At 40.6% G+C, this 18,845-nt stretch overlaps 1 protein-coding gene across 4 annotated transcripts in view; it reads right to left on the bottom strand.

Moving 5' to 3' along the window:
• Positions 1 to 18,845, bottom strand: part of Mgat5 (mannosyl (alpha-1,6-)-glycoprotein beta-1,6-N-acetyl-glucosaminyltransferase) — a 372,666-nt gene that overhangs the window by 221,479 nt on the left and 132,342 nt on the right. The window contains exons 1-2 of one of the 4 annotated variants that reach the window (XM_013030831.1): positions 4,969 to 5,127; positions 4,509 to 4,891 (exon numbers count right to left, since the gene is read on the bottom strand). In XM_013030831.1, the coding sequence (XP_012886285.1) occupies positions 4,509 to 4,749 (241 nt within the window). In that variant the 5' untranslated portion in view covers positions 4,750 to 4,891; positions 4,969 to 5,127. Of the gene's footprint in view, positions 1 to 4,508; positions 4,892 to 4,968; positions 5,128 to 18,845 lie in introns of those variants that run through there. The other 3 variants (XM_013030832.1, XM_013030834.1, XM_013030833.1) reach the window with 3 other exon arrangements.

The raw sequence follows: 18,845 nt of genomic DNA, 5'->3' as shown, positions 1-18,845 counted from the left end.
CATTGACTCACCATGGGGTGACATTCTAATAGGTCCACCACAAAAGCACTGAAGGTAAGATCCATGTAACGCACCTTACCTACCATACATCATTGCTTAGCGTAGCCCATCTTAAATGTGCTTACAATACTTACATTAGAATAGTTGGATAAAATCAACATAGAGGCAATTTAATAAGAAAGCGCTGAAAATCCCATGTAATCTATTGACTATACCAAAAGTAAAAAAAAAATAGAATGGTTGTATAAGTATACTTTTGTATCATCTTAAAGTGGGACAATATTAATTAAGTCAAGTGATCTTTGGATTGTTTGTGTACTAATTAAAAGGAGGCACAAACAAGGTACCTGAATAGCAAAACCTAATGCAAGTTTCACATGCCCTGGTGAGAGGTGCTGATGCCCCATTTTAAAAGTAGTCTATGCCTCTAGAGCCAAGGCTATCTAGACAAGATGTGGCAAAACCATAATGTCTGGCTCCCAAACTAAGCATGCTAACCACAACAACTCTCAGCCGGCCACTCAAAAGCATTTTCAGAAGACAAAGGAGAACTGCATTTGAATGGATGTGTTAGGAAGAGGATGTGTTCAGGGGATCCAAATGTAGGGATAAAAGAGATTGATGACTCAAAAAATACCTACAGGTAGGCAGTTAGACTCACCCAACATAACCTAGATCAGAGACTGATATTTTTGTAAAAAGACAAGTATTTTAGGCTTTGTAGTTTCTGTCACAACTAGTAACACTAACAGATATGTCTGTATCCTAACCAGCTTTATTCCCCAAAATGGGTTGCATAGAGGATTTGACACACAAGCTATAGTTTGCTCATTCTGTATTAGACCATGGAGTCCAGTGAAATTCTTGGGTCCATGAGAAACACAATCAGACAAGAGTTAAGAATGACCGATTGTGATAGCTGGTTGATGGATCCAGTATATTTCATACCTTTTGTTTTGTTTTGTTTTGTTTTCATACCTTTTGTGAAATAAGAATAAGTGCTGGTGAGGCTGGGAAGGTGGCTCAGTGGTAGAGTGCTTGCCTTGCATGCATGAGGCCCTGAGTTCGATTCCTCAGCACCACATAAGCAAACAGAAAAAAGCCAGAAGTGGAACTGTGGCTCAAGTGGTAGAGCGCTAGCCTTGAGCTGAAGAGCTGAGGGACAGCGCCCAGGCCCAGAGTGCAGGCCCCATGACCAGACCCAAAAAAAAAAAAAAAAAAAGAATAAGTGCTGGTATTACCATGCTTCCTTGTTATTGTGTTTGTTAGAAACACAAGGGAATGGCTAGGTTTCAATAGAACTTTATTTACACAAAAAAGCAGTGGTCTAAATTTGGCTCACAGACCATATTTTGCTGAACATGGCTGCGCTAGGATCTCAAACCAAAGATTCTAATCCTCTAAAATCAGCAAGTACAATTTATCAAACACCTGCCACAGACACCAAACATCCATTTGTAACACAGGCTACAATTATACTGATATGGAGATGGTACAAGGGTTGCTGCTGATCTATTAACAAGATCCATTCAGATCAGGAACAGATCCCAGCCATACAACATCAGCAATTCATTCTTTTAAGGTAGTTATCTAAGCAGAGCATTACACATGGGCTGTTTGAGGCCAACAAAAAGAAAGCAGCTATGGAGGAAGAGTTGGCTAAAGCTCTGTTAGCCTGAGCTGCTGACCTTTTAAGGAAGGGCCTGATCTGATGATCTCCCCAGTGAAGTGAAGTGTCCCAGTTCCCAGTTATACCACAGTTATACCACAGAGCAACCTGAAATCTCCAAGTCTCATCCAATAATCAGTTGTTAGAGATGCCTGTCAATGTTTGTAGATGAAGCACATGTCATCATAATGGCTCTCCAGTTTCCCAGAACTGGCCCTGGACCACACTAATCCTCTCACTCAATCCAGTTTGCTATTTTCCAGAACTGGGAGCCAGAGAGAAGGCTAGGCTGCCAAATCTGAAATAACAAAATCCAATCATCTGCTTTAAAACATCCCAAAGATAGTGTTAAGATGGTGTTTGTTGCTGTTAACTTTTAGTACAACAGTTATCCAAGGTAGCAGAGAAAGGATACAAATATCTGCTCATGTCTGGAGATATTTTTAATTACCACAACTAGGGATATGCTATTGGCATCTTGTGTATAATTTTTATGCACAAGTAATCTCCCTAAAAAAAAGATATCTGGCTCAACATGCCAATAGTATTAGGTGAGATCTGTCTTAGTGTGATCTCCCCACAGTATGGTCCCAAATTCCTAAGACATATACATACATACTCTCCAATTACATTTCAGAAACTCAACTCCAGAGACCCCTTACTTGATTGACATGTCAAGTAGGTGTTATAAAAGAGTCCTGGCAGTGCAAGGTAGATCGTTGAAGAGGTTTGTTTGACTGGGTTTTTTTTCTGTTGCTGTTGTTTTTGAGAAAACCCATGAATAGCTTTGTGAAAATTCATCTATAAAAGGAACAGGCTAAGCTGGAGGCTGGTGGCTCATGTCTATAATCCTAGCTACTTAGGAGGCTCAGACCTGAGGATCATGGTACACAGCCAGCTTGGGCAGTTAATCTGCAATTAACTACCAAAAAACCCTAGAAGTGGAACTGTGGCTTAAGTGGTAGAGTACTAGCCTTGAGAAAAGAAAAGAAAAGAAAGATGCTTAGGGACAATGCTCAAGCCCCGAGTTCAAGACCCAGGACTAACACAATAAAAAAAAAATTAAAAATACAGATTGGAAATGTTAGAGCAGATAGAAGCCAATGGGTAATTTTAAAATATACCCAGTTAGCGGGGCACCTGTGGCTTGCACATGTAATCCTAGCTACTTAGGAAGCTGAGATCTGAGGGTCTCAGTTTGAAACTAGTCTAGACAGACAAATCCGAGAGACTCTTATTTCCAATTAGCCAGCAAAAGCCAGAGTGGAGGTGTGGTTCAAGTGGTTGAACACCAGCCTTGAGTAAAAAGAGGCAAGCAAGAATGTGAGATTCTGAGTTCAAGCCTCAGTACCAGCATAAAAAAAAATAAAAAGGAAGTGAACCTAGTTTTTCAGCATGTTCTCTCAAAAATAGAACCTTATTTTCTTAATTCATTGCATCAAAAAGGTAGTTTTATGTATATCTTGAAAGAGCACATTAAAGGCATACAGTATATCATCATTTCAAGTAATATGTGCTGAACCACACTCTTCCTCATAATTAACCATGTTCTCCTTACACACACACACACACACACACACATACACACACACACACACACACATGGATCTTTCTGAAAAGGAAAAACATGCATATATTATTGAGTGTGACATCCTATGTTTCAATGGAAGCTGAATGCGACTAAACCCACGGCTGTACTTTTTCAATAGCCATCATTTGAATTCTACATGCTGGAGAGTGTATGCCTTGACTGGGTTGCAAAGCACAAAACAACCTTCCTACATTCCCCCAACTCTAACCTTACATCTCATCCATGCTACAAGTCCCAAACACTGAGACCACTGATGCCTTGATTCAAGGATTCTGACATTGAGAATAGCAACAGATCCCTCTCTGGAGCATCAGTCCACTCTGGATACTCAGGGAACACAGGACCACAGAGATGTAATTCTCCAGGACATAATGTGATCTCAGTTTCATTTGCAAATTTTGCTTTGTCAGAATCTGCCTATACACATTTGAGTGTGTGTGTGTGTGTGTGTGTGTGTGTGTGTGTATTTTTAAAAATCCTATCCAAAAGACATACACTGAAATGTTATTTTATATACTGTCTGGAGTAGTAGACATAAGTGTGACTGTTTTTCTCCTGCTCGCTCTGCCTATCTATAGTTTCCCACTTTTTCTATATTGAGCATAACTTTTGCTAAAAGGAAAAATAAGATATACTCCACGTATTTCTTTAAATTCTATGTCATTTCAGAAAGGATTTAAGGCACTTAAAAATAGGCAGCAAGTACCAAAAAATTCTTCCAAAGTGACATCAATTAGAGACAAGGAACAAGAAATAAGAGCAGTAAGATCTGGGTAACCAAAGGTTAAAACCATTAAGGCAGCAGACAGTGGCTGGAAAGCAGCACACATTAGGCTCTAAGCTTACTGACATCTATAAAGGGGGGAAAAATAATCCCTTCCACCCCCTCAGTTCACTCCCGTTATTCCTAATTAAGTTATGTTTAATGGTAGCTAATAAGAATGTTTATCAGCATCCCCTGAACATATCCCTTTAGAGGCCAAAGATTCCAGAAATGTGAGCCAGCCAGCAGCAATCACCATCTGCACTTAACAACGCTGCCCACCCTGTCTGGGGAAAGTCTATCTGCAAGAGCTCAGAATCTCCCAAAGGGCACTGTGATACATTTCTGAGGATGTCCCTCTGTGTGCAATCATGGCTCATAAAGGCAGGATTATTGCATTCATGGCAAGTCCATGTCTGGGAGTACCCTGGCATCCATTCAAGATCAAGGTAGGCTCAATGTATGGCCCACGTTATCATGCTTACCATAAGCTGTCATGACGCCAGCATATGGCCCATCCACGACATTCCTGTTTTCTTCTGCCAGTGCCTTGATGTACCTTTTGCTGAGGTCCAGGATCTGCTCCCGCAGCACAGAGCTACTTTCGGGCTGAGTTCGCTGCTGGATGGTGAAATGCAGAAGCATCATCCCCCAAATGAAGCCAAAAGTCACCAAGAAGAAGCCCAGCTTCTGAGAGGACAACTTCCAGGGAGTAAAGAGAGCCATCGCTCTCCAGTAACTTCACTAGTTCTTGGCTCTCAACACAAAGAAGATAAAGTTAAGTTCATGATGTAGGCTGGGTCTGCGAGTCCGTGGGTCTCACTCAGGCTCCTGCATCAGGCAACTTCCTTTCTTTGCTTCCATTCTGCTGTAAAAGAGGGAAAACGTTTAGCAAAGTGGTCATGGCAAAGCACAACAAGATATTAACCAGAAGCCATGATTCACCCAGACTGCTCTACATCAAATGTCGGCTTCCTGTTCTTAATGTGTTGGTTCGGTATCTTAGGTTATGATTCAGGATCTGTAAGCAGAGGGGAAATCTGGTGAGGTGACAAAAGCTGTGCAAATGCAGAGAGGGAAGTGTGTCTGAATGTGTTAACAGGTGTAAGCGGGGCTGTTCCCATCTGGACCTCATTCAAAACAGGAAGTTTGTTTTGCAAGGTGGAGAGGAGATGGAAGGAGATTTTCACTGTACGTCAGCAAAAACCCAGGTGGAGGGTGGAGTCCTCTCACCCCTGTGCGTCTGGTCTGTAACTTGAGCTTACACAGTCCGTATGCACTTTGGGCAAGGATGAGAGCAGGCAATTGGACAGGTGAGCAAGAAAATGATGGTTTTTGAGGGATAGCTGATGAGCTAGGGGGACAGGGTTCCATTTTATTTAAGGTCAGCCAGTTTTTTATTATCTGTATTTACAGATAGAGGCCAGCAAGTGATCTCCCTGTATCAGCACAGGGGGCGTGGTCAGTGGTGTTTTCTGTTCTAGCTTTTTTTTTGCCTCACAGTTGCTAAGCACAGACTCTACCACTGAGTTCCTGCTTCTTGCCCCAGCTAGCTCGAGCTAAAGTTGTGCCTCACTGCTCTAGCACAGGAAACTTGAAGGACCTGGCTGACTGCTTTTTACTGTGGTTCTCACTTTCACTCCTACCCGGAGGCAAAGAAGAGTAAGAAGGCAAGTGCCTCCATAGTATGATGGCCAGATTCCATTTGGAACCTGCACAGACTGGTCCAATGACAAAACATCAAAGCTGCTCAGCAAGTGGGGTCTGAGCATAGGTTGCAAAGAGGCATGGGTATGTTCAGCAAGAGTCCTCCACCCAAGAACCAGTCAGCTAACAAAAGCACTCTGCCAGGAAAGGCTGAGCAAGGATCTCCTACGTGAGTGTGAGCCAGACTGTATTTCAGAGTGTGCATATTTTAGTTTAAAGTGTTCCTCCTTGCAACCAACTGAAGAAAAGAAGGCAGGAGGATCCTGAAACAATTAGCTTTCGTAGCAGAGCTATTGGTCTGCTTTCCACTGCCTTCCCCTTGCCTACCAACAGAGTAACTGGTAGTTGGTACTTCCACTAATAATAAATACTAAATAAATTCTAGCTATTTTCTGGGCATTGTGAAGATTTTTTTAATTAATTTATTTTTTTTTCGTTGGTCATGGGGCTTGAACTCTGGGCCTAGGTGCTGTACCTCAGCTCTTCAGCTTAAGGTGAGTGCTCTACCGCTTGAGCCACAACACCACTTTGGGTTTTCTGGTGTATGTTTATTATTATTTATTATTATTATTGAAGATAAAGAGTTTCAGGGATTTTCCTGCCCAGGCTGGCTTTGAACCATGATCCTCAGATCTCAGCTTCCTAAGTAGCTAGGATTACAGGTGTGAACCACCAGCACCTGGCAAGAATTTTTTCAAGAATATTTTTAAGTGGCTTGATTAAGTCCTCATAAGAAAGTTATACACTAGGAAGAAATAATATTATCATCTCCCCTTCAAGAGATACAAATGAGAGAATACAGATATAAGGAGATCACTTAGAAAAGTTACCCAGCTAGGTGACAGGGGAGGGATAATCTGAGGATGGCCCAAGGATCAATAAACCTTCTTCACCTCTACTTCCCTACTGGTCTGTTGATGTAAAGCCAAGAATGGTGGGTCCATTATTAGAGGTTTGGAAAGCAACAAAACAGAATATGTAAGAGTCTATGTATAGTTGTTGACCATAGACATGATAACTTATATTGCCACACATATCAACTGCAATTTACTAAAACATAATGTACTATACATTTGATGTAGTCTAGGAATTCAGAAAAGACGGTGAGATTGTGTGTGACAATACAGACAACCATGCCTTTGAATGGAGTAGATCCTATACAAAAGGGGGGCAGGGTTCTGGGTGCCAGTGGTTCATGCCTATAATTCTAGCCACTCAAGAGGCTGAGATCTGAAGATCATAACTTGAAGCCAGCCTAGAAAAGTCCATGAGACTCTCCAATAAACTACCCAGAAAAAGCCAGAAGTGCCTCTGCAGTGGCTCAAGTGATAGAACATTAGCCTTAAACACAAAGAGGCTTGGGATGGCACCCAGGTACTAAGCTCAAGCCCCAGGACTGGCAAAAAAGGGGGGGGGATAGTTCTATGTAGTTTCACAAAGTCTAAAATATAAATATCTAATATCTAGCTCTTAGCCAAAAAGGTTTGCTGACACTGGAATTCTAGGCTCTTGATTTTCAAAGTGTGGTCCCTTATCTCAGCAACAGCTAGAGCACCGATGAGAAAAGCAGATTTCCAAGCCTCACGGCATAACTACAGAATCAACAATTCTGGAGGTGGGCTGAGCAAATTAAGCTCCAATAACCTCTTTAGATGATTCTGACAAAGGCTCAATGTCAGAGCCCCTGTACAAGGTAGCCAGATTCCAGGGGCATGTATCCCAATGCTGTGTAATGTACTATAAGACCAAAAGTTCTGTCTTCCATTACTTTTTGAGTTCCTCTATCCCCCTGTAACCTATATTACTTGCTGGTTTGCTTATTACCATAAACCTTTCATAAACATCTTCCCATCTCCGTTCAAGCTGTTCCTTTACCTGGCTGGCCTGGTTCATGTGCCAATCCAAGTTCAGAGTATTGTCTAATCCCTACCTCCAGTTCTACCTGTATCAAACCAGGATCCTCACTGTTCTAGCCCACAGAACTCCTTTCCTGCTCTTAAGTTGTGGGGAAAAAAAAAAGTGTCTACCCTTGATTGTTTACTAGTTTATATCTCCCCACTCCTAAACAGATCTGTGTATCGGAAACTTATTCCTCAGACCATGATAAATGTTCAGGAGGCAGAACATGGTGGGAGGAGCTTAAGTAACTGGGTACATGACTTTCCTCTCTGACCTGGCTACCATGAGGTAAACCAGACTCCTCAGCCACATACTTCACTGTGATTTACTGCCTTGCCATAGGACTAAAAGCAATGGCCCAACCTATGACAGAATGACACCTCCCCAATGATGAGCTGAAATTCACCTTTCCTCTTTAGCTGATTTTCTCGGGTATTTCGTCACAGTGATACCAAAATGACTACCACAGTAAAATTCCATGTCATTGTTTAAGGGGCCCGCCAGGCACACAGACACAGATACTCCTCCCAATTACACTAGGTACCTGTGAATAAACCATCGATAAGCTGAAAATACTAAGAGGAAAATGCACTTTTTAGCCTAACCTATCTTAATCATGCTCAGAACACTTATATTAGTCTATAACTGATTTAAAAAAATCAACTGACACAAAGCCTACTTATTATAATATAGTGCTACGTAACTCATGTAATTCATTGAATAGTACATTGAAAGTGAAAAAACAATAATTGTACATGTGCTTTCTCACCACCCTAAAGTCAGTAACTTTAAGTCAAACTATTATAAATGAGGAACTGTCTTCATGAATATTTTTGGAGAAAGATACTGGTCATTAAGGCACCATAAAAATGTTACCTAAATGACATTATCATGGGAGTCACTGTGTTCTAAGGGTATCCACACTCAGGAGGCTGACAGACATCCCTCTGCTACCACTAGTTCCTCAGGAAGTAGCTATACTTCCTTTCTAACAACCATAATCATTAGTCACCCTGAAAAGAGATTGTCTGAGGGCAAGAAAATGAGGTGTTACACATAGTCTGCTGATGACTTTCTTTGAATATTTTAGGACAAGAATTACCTACCAACATTCAGGAAGGCCCTCTCCTCTTCCTTAATTACCCCACTGAAATAAACAACACTCAAGGCTGCACAGTTAAGCCACAAAGAGGTCAAAGGCAGGATCTAGACACAGTCTTTGCTAGAAGGCAGAAGGCTTCTACATCCTAGTGTTATGAAGGCCAAGACCCCACCACCCCTGCCATGCAGTGCATTGATGGGGCACACAGATGGGCAAGAAAACACCTAACTATAATTTTTCTAGCAGAGAGTATAACGCACAAATCCCTAGCTATAAGGAGTTCAGAGCACTTAAGGGCCTAGATTTTAAGGGAAGAACTGCCAGGAATGTTCTTTTCTCTGGTGGAATGTAAAGTGTGAGATAACAGACAGTCTATCAGCAGACACAAAGATTCACATTAGAATTCATGTCTGCAATTCCTATTAAGAAGACAGAATTCAAGACTTTGCAAAAGCATTATTCAAAAGCCACCCCTATCTCATAGAGTAATAGGAGGATAATGAGGAGGATATAGGACAATCATCCTTACAAAGATTCTTAGTGCCTTGAAAGAACTTAATGATGATCATCAGTAATAGACACACAATTAATAGAGAGGCCTCAGAACAACGGTGATCAAACAGTAGTCATTCAGCTCAAAATCTGTCTGCCTCCAGATTTAGCAGTTGGGTGACATAGGTAAGCAGCTATAAGAAGGATTACAATATGTATCTCAGAAGACCTTGTTGCTAGGCAGAGAAATGAAACGTCCAGGGCCATGACTTCACCAGTTCACTTCAAGGCAAGTTTGCACCGTCTGTTTCTAATATTAACCTCCATCCCCAACTTCCTTCCTTCCACTCACTCTGTAACACAGTAACATCTGGCTTCCCCTTTAACAAATGTGGTCAAAGATCTCTGTCAAAGAAATAAATCAGTTGTCCTATTTTTTTTTAGAGCACATAAAAAGATGTCCAACATCATTAATCATTAGGAGAAAGGGAAATCAAAACCACAATGAGATACCACTTTACACTCATTAGGATGGTAAAAAAAAAAAAAAGAATACAGGTAATTATTGTTGGAGAGAATGTGGAAAACTGTCACCTTCATACATTGCTTGAAATGTCTCAAACATTTAAAGAGGGAGTTACCATGTGACACAAACAATTCTGTTCCCAGGAATTCTCCCAAGAGAAGTGTAAACATACGCCCACACAAAAATTTTACATGAATTTCATAGCAGTATTCTTTATAACAAATTAAAATAACTTAAAATGCCCATCAACTACCATATGGACAAAGAAAACTGGTATGTCCATAACAGGATATTAAGTGTAATAAAGGAGATGAAGAAGTAACTATGTTACAGCATATATAACCCTGAGAACATCTTGCTAAGTTGGGGGAAAAATATCTCAGTGAATCCCATGTATTATATGATTCCCTGTATATGAAATGCCTAGAATAAGCAAAACTAGAGAGAGAGAGAATACACTAGTAGTTGCTTAGAAATGGGAGGGGTGTATAAGAGAGGAGTTGTAAGGGGAGATCTAAGGTGTCCAGTTTCCTTTTGCCATTACCATTCACAATCAGGTGATTCTGGGCTTCCACTACTCTGAACCCAAACATGGCACAAGAAAATGCAATGAATTAAAATGCAGCCTAGGGTACTACCATTGAATCTGCTAAGGGAAACAACCAAGTGCAACTACATGTTTTCCAGTTATATCACACCAGAACCCACATCCTGCCTTGCAATACAAATATGGTCTCCATCGAACCAGGCTCACACTACCAGTACCAGCACAATCTCAGAAGGAAAAGAGGTGTACTAATAGGAGATGCAAACCAGACCCACAATTTGTGGTCTGCAGGAACTGGTATGTTAAATGCCACATTCTATCATCCTGGCAGGGTAGAGAATCAGCAAGTGATAGGTAGTCTTGGTGTAAGGAAGACACGCAGGATGAGTAGTGAAGGCAGGGGAGAAGATTCTGACTCTACTCTGTTAAAAGGAACTGCAGAAGAGGAGGAAGCTTATTTCTCCAAAATAAGTCCACATTTGTGAAAGATCCTGAAGTCACCCTGTATGCCTGGGCATACAGATTCAGTGCCACCAACCTGAACTCAACCAGAGGGCCCATCTAGCAGTTGCCTGGACTTCCATTTCCATCCCCAACGGCTTTGCTGACCTCCCGACTCTCCACCCACACATATGAACAGAGACCCTCACTTCTACTTTCACAATCTCAGTCCTTTTCTTTGTAAACCGTATGTCACATTCTAATTGAAAACCCTAAAAAAGAAAAAAGAAAACCCTCTGCTCCCTTTGCAACCAGCTGTACTGGTCTTAGGCTGAGTTACTAGTTGAAACACACAAACCAGCTCCAGCAACACACCTGTGTTGTGTTTGATTTTATATAGTTCATCCCCCTTTACATTTGAAACCATCAAGCGAGGAAGTCCTGACTTTCACTTATGCACATTTTATTCCCAATGTAAACTGGAGAAAGGATGGCTTCAACCCTATTTGTCTAAGTGGGTATGCACCCTGCAATTTTGCTGGCCGCTTGGTAAAGTGCAGGCCTCCATTTCTGGTACCAGTAACACAATTTCCAACAGCTTAACAAGGGAATTGAATCTGGATCCAGAATTCATAACTTCCTGCCTTCTCCCAGATCTTCCCACACTCCTTTCCTACCCACCTTCTGAGCTCTGTCATTCACATATGACTGTTTACACTAGAGGGCTAGGCAAGGATGAGAACCAGTTGGAAATGAATGTCTTGACTTTATTCTAAATATTCTTGGATGTACACATTATTGGAAGGTAGACAATGGAAAAGGAGGACAAAAGTATGCAGGAAGCTGTCACTACTGGATCGTATAAGACTCATGTCCTGTTTCATTCACCAGAGCCTTAAGTTATTCACAGCTAAAGGGATTCCCATGAAAACAAAGTGGACCTACAAAAACCCCAAAGAATTCTGAAAACATCAAAATTGATGCAAAAAGCATGAGTTCTTGACAAATGAAATAAAACCCTCTAATTGAGGATTTTTCTGTTTGAGGACAACTGATTTGAGGTTTGTTCTCAGAAGGGGGAAAGGTAGGAGATGTTTCACCTTTGACCTCTAGCCATCAGTTACCAGAGTAGTTAGTCCATAACTGGGAAGCCGTAACAAGTGAAAATGTGGCCACTTTTCCTCCCCATCTGCCTTATCAAGGACCCTGGTTGAGAGACACTGGCTTACCCAATCTGTGGAGCCTTTCTCACTTTAGGAAGATGCAGAGGTTAGCCTATAGGCTACGCTGCAGAGTGTGAGAGAGAACAATCCAAGTGGCTACAGGAGCCCATCACTACTCTGATGAAAGGCAGGCTTCCAGACCTGTGCTAGGCCTGGGAAGGCCACAGAGTGAAGAGAGGACTGAGCTCTAGCATTGTTCCAAACTAACCAATACATGAACTTCAGTTCCCTTCAATACTACAACATTTGGTACCAGCTGAAGAGATCATCCCTAGGCTAATGTACTAATTTTATATGGCACTGAGGCTTCTCTCCAGAAAGATCTTGGACCATAATCAACTGGCACAAGAAGGAAAACATGTGAGAAGATTCAATCTGGATGATAGACAAAAAAAAAAAAAACCAACAACACACACACACACACACACACACACACACACACACACACACACACACAGAGGATTGTCATCTGGCTTCCTGCCCAGGAAATGAGGAATTGTCATACTGTCATTATGAGAGGTTGGCAATGACTAAGGAGAAACAAAATAGTATATGAAAAGATCACACAGCATGTGAACTTGTTAGAAAGATCTTCTCAGTATTAAATGAAAATGCTCAAAAAACTCACTACCACTCAGAGCTAAAGGACAATAAAGTCACAAAGGATCTTTATGACAAGCACCAAGTGTACCCACTTCACTGACGATCAACTTCCAGGCAACCAGAAAATATCCATGAATGCCAACAGAACCAAATGCCTCCAGTATTTAATTTTTTTAAAAAAGTCACAAAACTCACCAGTTATTTAAAAAACATGGGACTATGCTGTCAAGCTAGTCCACCCCAAGAGTGTTTTATTACATCTGTGAAAAAGCATCACGACCATCAGATTAAAATCTAGCTCAAGCTGGGCGTCAGTGGCTCACACCTGTAATCCTAGCTACTCAGGAGGCTGAGAGCTGAGGATCTCGGTTCAAAGCCAGCCTGGGCAGGAAAGTACGTGAGACTCTTATCTCCAATAAAACACTAGAAAACAGGAAGTGGCACTGTGGCTCAAGCGGTAGAGCGCTGGCCTTGAGCTGAATTGCTGAGGGATAGCACCCAAGCCCAGTGCTCAAGCCCCATCACTGACAAAATAAATAAATAAATAAATAAAATCTAGCTGATGTATGAGAAGCTAGACCTACCCCCCCCCCACCTCCACTCCCACACACAGAATCTGCAATGGTTGCTCAAAGGCTTTTCAGATGAAAACCTTAGAATTCTATTTTTTAATGTTTTTCATTGTAAAAATAGTGTACAGAGGGTTGCCAGTTACATGAGTAAGGTAATAAGTACATTTCCTACTGAGTATGGTTACCTCCTCCTATGTTTTTCCCCTACCATCCCTTCCCGTCCCTCCTCCCCACTCTACCCCTCTCCCCAAGTTGTAAAGTTCGTTTTCTACATAGTGTCTTGTACATCTCATTGTTACAATGGGTCATCCTGTATCCTTGTTTCAGCATTTTGTTATTTGCTAGGAAATGGAAAGACTTGGAAAAAATTATATTAAGTGAAGTAAGCCAGGCCCAAAGAAACATAGGTCCCATGGTTTCCCTTATTTACAATAACTACTATAAATCGAGGAAAAGCAGAAAAGGTCAAAAGCTATGTACAAATGATCATATAAGATTATGTTAAGTGAAATGAACCCCAAGATAGGGACACAAGTGGTTTTATTCTTGCTTGCTATTGTTTTTTTTAATGTATTTAAAATATACTATGTGATTTTTTTTTTGTTTCTCTTGTGATGTTCTTCCCCTAATGTATAACCCCTGTTTTTCCTGTATCTGATGTTGGTGCCCTGCATCCTGTATATACATTTTTCTAATTTGGGGAGGGGAAGGGGAAAACCTTAGAATTTTTGATTCTCAAATAAGAATTCACATGGAGCACACAATCCAAACTATGATCATAATTACCTCAGGCCAGATTTTTGTTTTTTAATTTAAGGAAGAACTCAGCAGCTACATGTTGCTTGACAAATCACTTCATCCTCAATTGGTAAAAACTAAGGAGAGGTCAATTTTCCTAAACACAGCAGCAATATCTAGCAGCGATTTCTGGTCAACCTAGCTGGAACATGTACGTAAGAATAATATGCACAAAATCGAGTTTCACCAGTCTACACCAGTGTACTCATGAAACAAACGACCCTGCTTTGTAATTGCTAATGAGCAGAAAGATTTCTGATTCACTAGACTAAAATCAAAGTTGCATGTGTGTATGTGTGTATACATACATATTCCAACTCTGAACCCTATTAGAGCAAGTAACTCCCAAAAGGAAAGCAACTTGCATTGCTACTGAACATATTCCTTGCATGTCTCAACAATAGACGTACCAGGAGACGTGAGCTAGGAGAGTTTTGGTGTTCTATATCTGCTGAGATGCCATTTGGAACACCTGCCTAACCACCACAAATACATTCCTAGTTGGGTTCAAAGAGAACACCCTTCAACTGAATTGTAAGCATCTTTGATCAATGCCTTAATTTTGCATAAGAAGATGTCAACCAATAATTAAGTTTCTGGAAATACTGCTTTAACTTTCAAAGCACATCATAGTGACCTTATGGCTACTGATAATGCTTTGTGGAAGAAAACTGTATTTGAAAGATGACTTAAAGGATTTACAAGGCATCTGTTGTTCTAAACCACTTTTGCTGACCTTTTGGTGAGCCAACAGTGAGTTACAGTAATATTCTATCATCCTTTCCCACATGCACTCACAACCACACACTTATATCCTCATGGAAGGTTTTAATCATTTCTTAATTTTCAAACATGATAGGGTATTAAGTTAAAGTTTAATTCATTTTGAAACAAGGTATTAAAATTATTAGGTTCATTCTGACACCATTTCTGCTGTGTTATATGATTAAGTGGGCAAAAGGTAATTTGTTATTACTGTGTAACACACAGCATTTAATTATGAAAGAAAAAGAAGTATGATTTGTCTATAAAAGTCAATTCCAAGACTTAATCTTTGTTAGTATGCATTTGGTGTGGAGACCAAATGTATATTCAAAGCTAGAAAGCACCAGAATTAGTGGCCTTTACATCAAAACTGGGCAAAACAAACAAAAAATGCTCAGTCTTTGGAAATTTTGCATCTGGATTTCAAAACAACTCAAAAGGTTTATAAAGGGAGGACTCTTTACTTCCTCTCAACATTATATGCATACAGAATATGTGCTTTGTTTCCCAGGAAGGAATAGAAGAGAGTGACCAGGGCTACTCTTTCTTTGGAGTGTTTCTAACAGGAGAAAGGACAACATCTCAGCTCAGAGACAGTGCTTGACATACTGTCTACTCCTGTTCCCATGTATTCAAATTAAGCATGGTGTCCCTAACCACCTTCAGAGCCGACCATCAGCTGCTTGACCATCACAGGGAAGAGAAGAAACATCTAAGGGAAGATAGTAAGTCTTAGATCCAAGTCATGCTTTCCAGCATAGCTTTACACTAGTAGAACTGATTGTGTATTTTATTTTTGTCCTTTCATTCAATTGTTTTTTCATTGGTTCACTCATTCTTTCAGTGCTAGGGTTAAAAATCAGGCCCAATACATGTGGCATTATAATTTAATCTTCCTCTACTCGCTTTTATGTCTATTATTTCAGAACCCAGAAGTAGCATCTCCAAACCTGTGCCCCAATATGTTTATTTTTTATATATTTTTCTATTTTGTTTCTAAAATACCAGGATAACACAGGTGGTTTCAGCATCCACTTGAAAGCACTCTTTGCAAATGACACATTGCAGGTGTATGAAGTTTTAATTCTAGTAAGACAAAATGACAATACTCAAAATACAGTATTTTCTCTTTCTAAATACTGATTTAAAAAAATACTTTGTGGGCTGGAAAGGTAGCTCAGTGGTAGAGTGCTTGACTTGCATGCATTAGGCTCTGGGTTCGATTCCTCAGTACCACATTAGCAAAAAAGCCGGAAGTGGTGCTGTGGCTCAAGTGGTAGAATGCTAGCCTTGAACTGGAGAGCTGAGGGATAGCGCCCAGGCCCAAAGTTCACTCCCCCACTACTGGCAAAATAAATAATACTATATGCTATGCCAAAAGAATTTGGATCAAATAAATGAAACTTTTGGCCACATGGATCCAGAGGGAAACTGGCAGAATTCTCAGTATCATCCTCAATAATTTATACAATGACCCATTTCCTAATGCATTCTGTTTTTAGCCAACAGTCCATTAGGAATATAAATATATTTTATTATGATATAACACATAATGGTAAAAAAAAACAAAAACTCATGGGTTGTTGGTGTAGAACGCTTTTCTGAATGCCAGAAACTGCTTTATCAAACTCTTGATAAATGCTGGTAGGCTGTCAAATTCTTCCAGCTTTAAGAGATGTAGGATCATATGAATAAGTACATAAATTATTTAATGTCTTTAAAATATAGAAATGGTAAACTGTAACATCATTACTGTTCAGAATACAAGCTCAGGATATCCTCAAAAATCCTAGGTAAGGGCTCCGAGGAGGGAATGCTTTTCTAGCATTACAAATCCCTGGATTTGATCTGTTTTTGAACCATGTGGCTTAGAAATAGTCTTCAAAGCAATGGAGCAGTGACATTTCTGTCCTGACATAGAAAGCAGTAAAAGTGACATTGAGTATGAGGAGGATGAGGATGAGGAGGATAACAATGAAAACAGAGATGGTGGCCAAGTGAAACAGGTAGTTGGATTACTGTATTAACATCTCAAAGGTCACAATCTAGGAAGAAGAAGCTTCCCCTTTATTTAGTACCATGATATCTGAGCATCTGGCTGGATTTCACTGGATTGACACAGTAAAATTGTACAGCCAATGCCACTCCACAGAGCCAAAGCCATGGTCCACTTTCCAGCAAGCAAAGTAGACCCTGCTACATACTTTCTATAGAAACTTTACTCCTAGATCTAATTTTCCCTCTCATATTTTCTCACATTCTTTCAATTCACTTTTAAATAAGTCCCTCTTGCTTTCATGTTTCATTTTAGTCTTTTTTGATTATCTAAACCAAAAGGAACCAGGTAGCTGCATCACATAGAATACAAGCCCCTCCCATCTTTCCCAAAACATGTTTCATTGCTAAGGGCTATGGTTTGGAAGTGGTATGCCTACAACAAAACTCATGCTGATATTTAATTGTCAATCTGGCAGTTTGGGAAGGTGACTGGGTCATGGATGTCACACTTATGAATGGATTTTGTTTCTCAGTACTCCCAGGAACAGTTCCTAGTTCTCACAAGAATAATAAAGCATTCAGGGTTTTTTTTTGTTTGTTTGTTTCCTTTGTATATTCTTCCCCACTATGGTATATCCCCTGTTATCACTGTTCTTGTTTTTAGTACCCTGCATCTTGTATATACATTTGTCTACTTTGTTGAGGGGAATAACAAAATGCTGAAACAAGGATACAGGACGACCCATTGCAACAATGATACCCACAAGACAGTATATTGGAAGTGAACTTTACAACTTTGGGCAAGTGTGGGAGGGGGAAAGGAATGAAGGACGTGGGGGAAAGGATAGTGGGAGAACAAGGGAATGGCTAACAATGATTGACAAGAAATATACTCATTGCCTTACTCATGTAACTGTATCCCCTCTGTACAGCATCTTTACAATAAAATAAAAACTTTTTATAAAGCATTCAGGCCAATTTTCCCAGATCTCTCAGATCCATGCCATATGGTACCATCTGCCACAAGCTGACACATCGTGAGGTCCCTCCTTGATATTCTTACATGTCCTTGCCTCCAAACCAAGGTCTAAAAAACATCACAAGACTTTGCTTCATACATCACTAAGTGTCACGTGCTCTGTTACAGCAACAAAAATCAAACTAAGACATGCAGCAAACAAGAATTTGGTATCAGCTGAAATTAAAGTTGCTAATCAACTAACAATTAAAATGATCATCCTCCAGTAACATGGTAGATTCAATGTCACCACAAAATCCAGAGAGAGAGAGAGAGTGAGACAGACAGACAGACAGACAGACAGAGACAGAGACAGAGGGAGGGTCAGTAAGTAGGACCAGAATTCTTCAGGAAAGACTAAGCGATTTGCATAAATCCAAGGGAATTGATTCAACAAGTCTGGTTTTTCGGTTTCCCCTTGGGATTAAAAATTTTAGAAGAATGAGGGGCTGCCTGATGTAGGTAACAACACCAAAAAGTAACTGCTACTACTGAGGAAAAAGCCCCAAGATACATGAAAGGGAAACAGACAGTAGTGTTGGGACATTTGGCATCAGGGTGAAGAATCTCATGCCTGGGGCATTACTCTATGACCAAGAGTGAGTTTCACCCAATGACATGACTAATAACATAAATGTAACACAGACATGTGTGTTAATTTCAGAAAATACATATGGTTGAACTCTCCAGTTAGCAATGATGATAAAACCTTATGGGGCCAAGATACAAAGACTATATGGCAAGGGAGGAAAAAAGCAATCACAGATAGGGTCAAATGCCACACACTCACTGGTTGCCTCTCCTCGGGGCCACAGCTTCCACTAAACTATGTGCTCTGTGGACTCTACAACTGTCTCTATTTTAAGTCAACACGATGAGAACTAAGAGTTCTTACATTAACACATGTCCTCTCACGGAATACCTACTATAAACCTATGGCATAGGTGAAGTGACCCTTCTCCTTTGAGGGAGGGGTAACTGAGGCATAAAAATCTAGGAACCTGGGGCTGGGAAGGTGGCTCAGTGGTAGAGCGCTTGCCTTGCATGCCTGAGGCCCTGGGTTCGATTCCTCAGCACCACATCAGCAAAAAGAAAAAAGCTGGAAGTGGCGCTGTGGCTCAAGTGGTAGAG

This window comes from Dipodomys ordii, unplaced genomic scaffold (genome assembly GCF_000151885.1).
Source record: "Dipodomys ordii isolate 6190 unplaced genomic scaffold, Dord_2.0 Scaffold133, whole genome shotgun sequence".
NCBI classification, from domain to species: domain Eukaryota; kingdom Metazoa; phylum Chordata; class Mammalia; order Rodentia; family Heteromyidae; genus Dipodomys; species Dipodomys ordii.
This window is presented reverse-complemented; position numbering and strand designations above follow the sequence as displayed.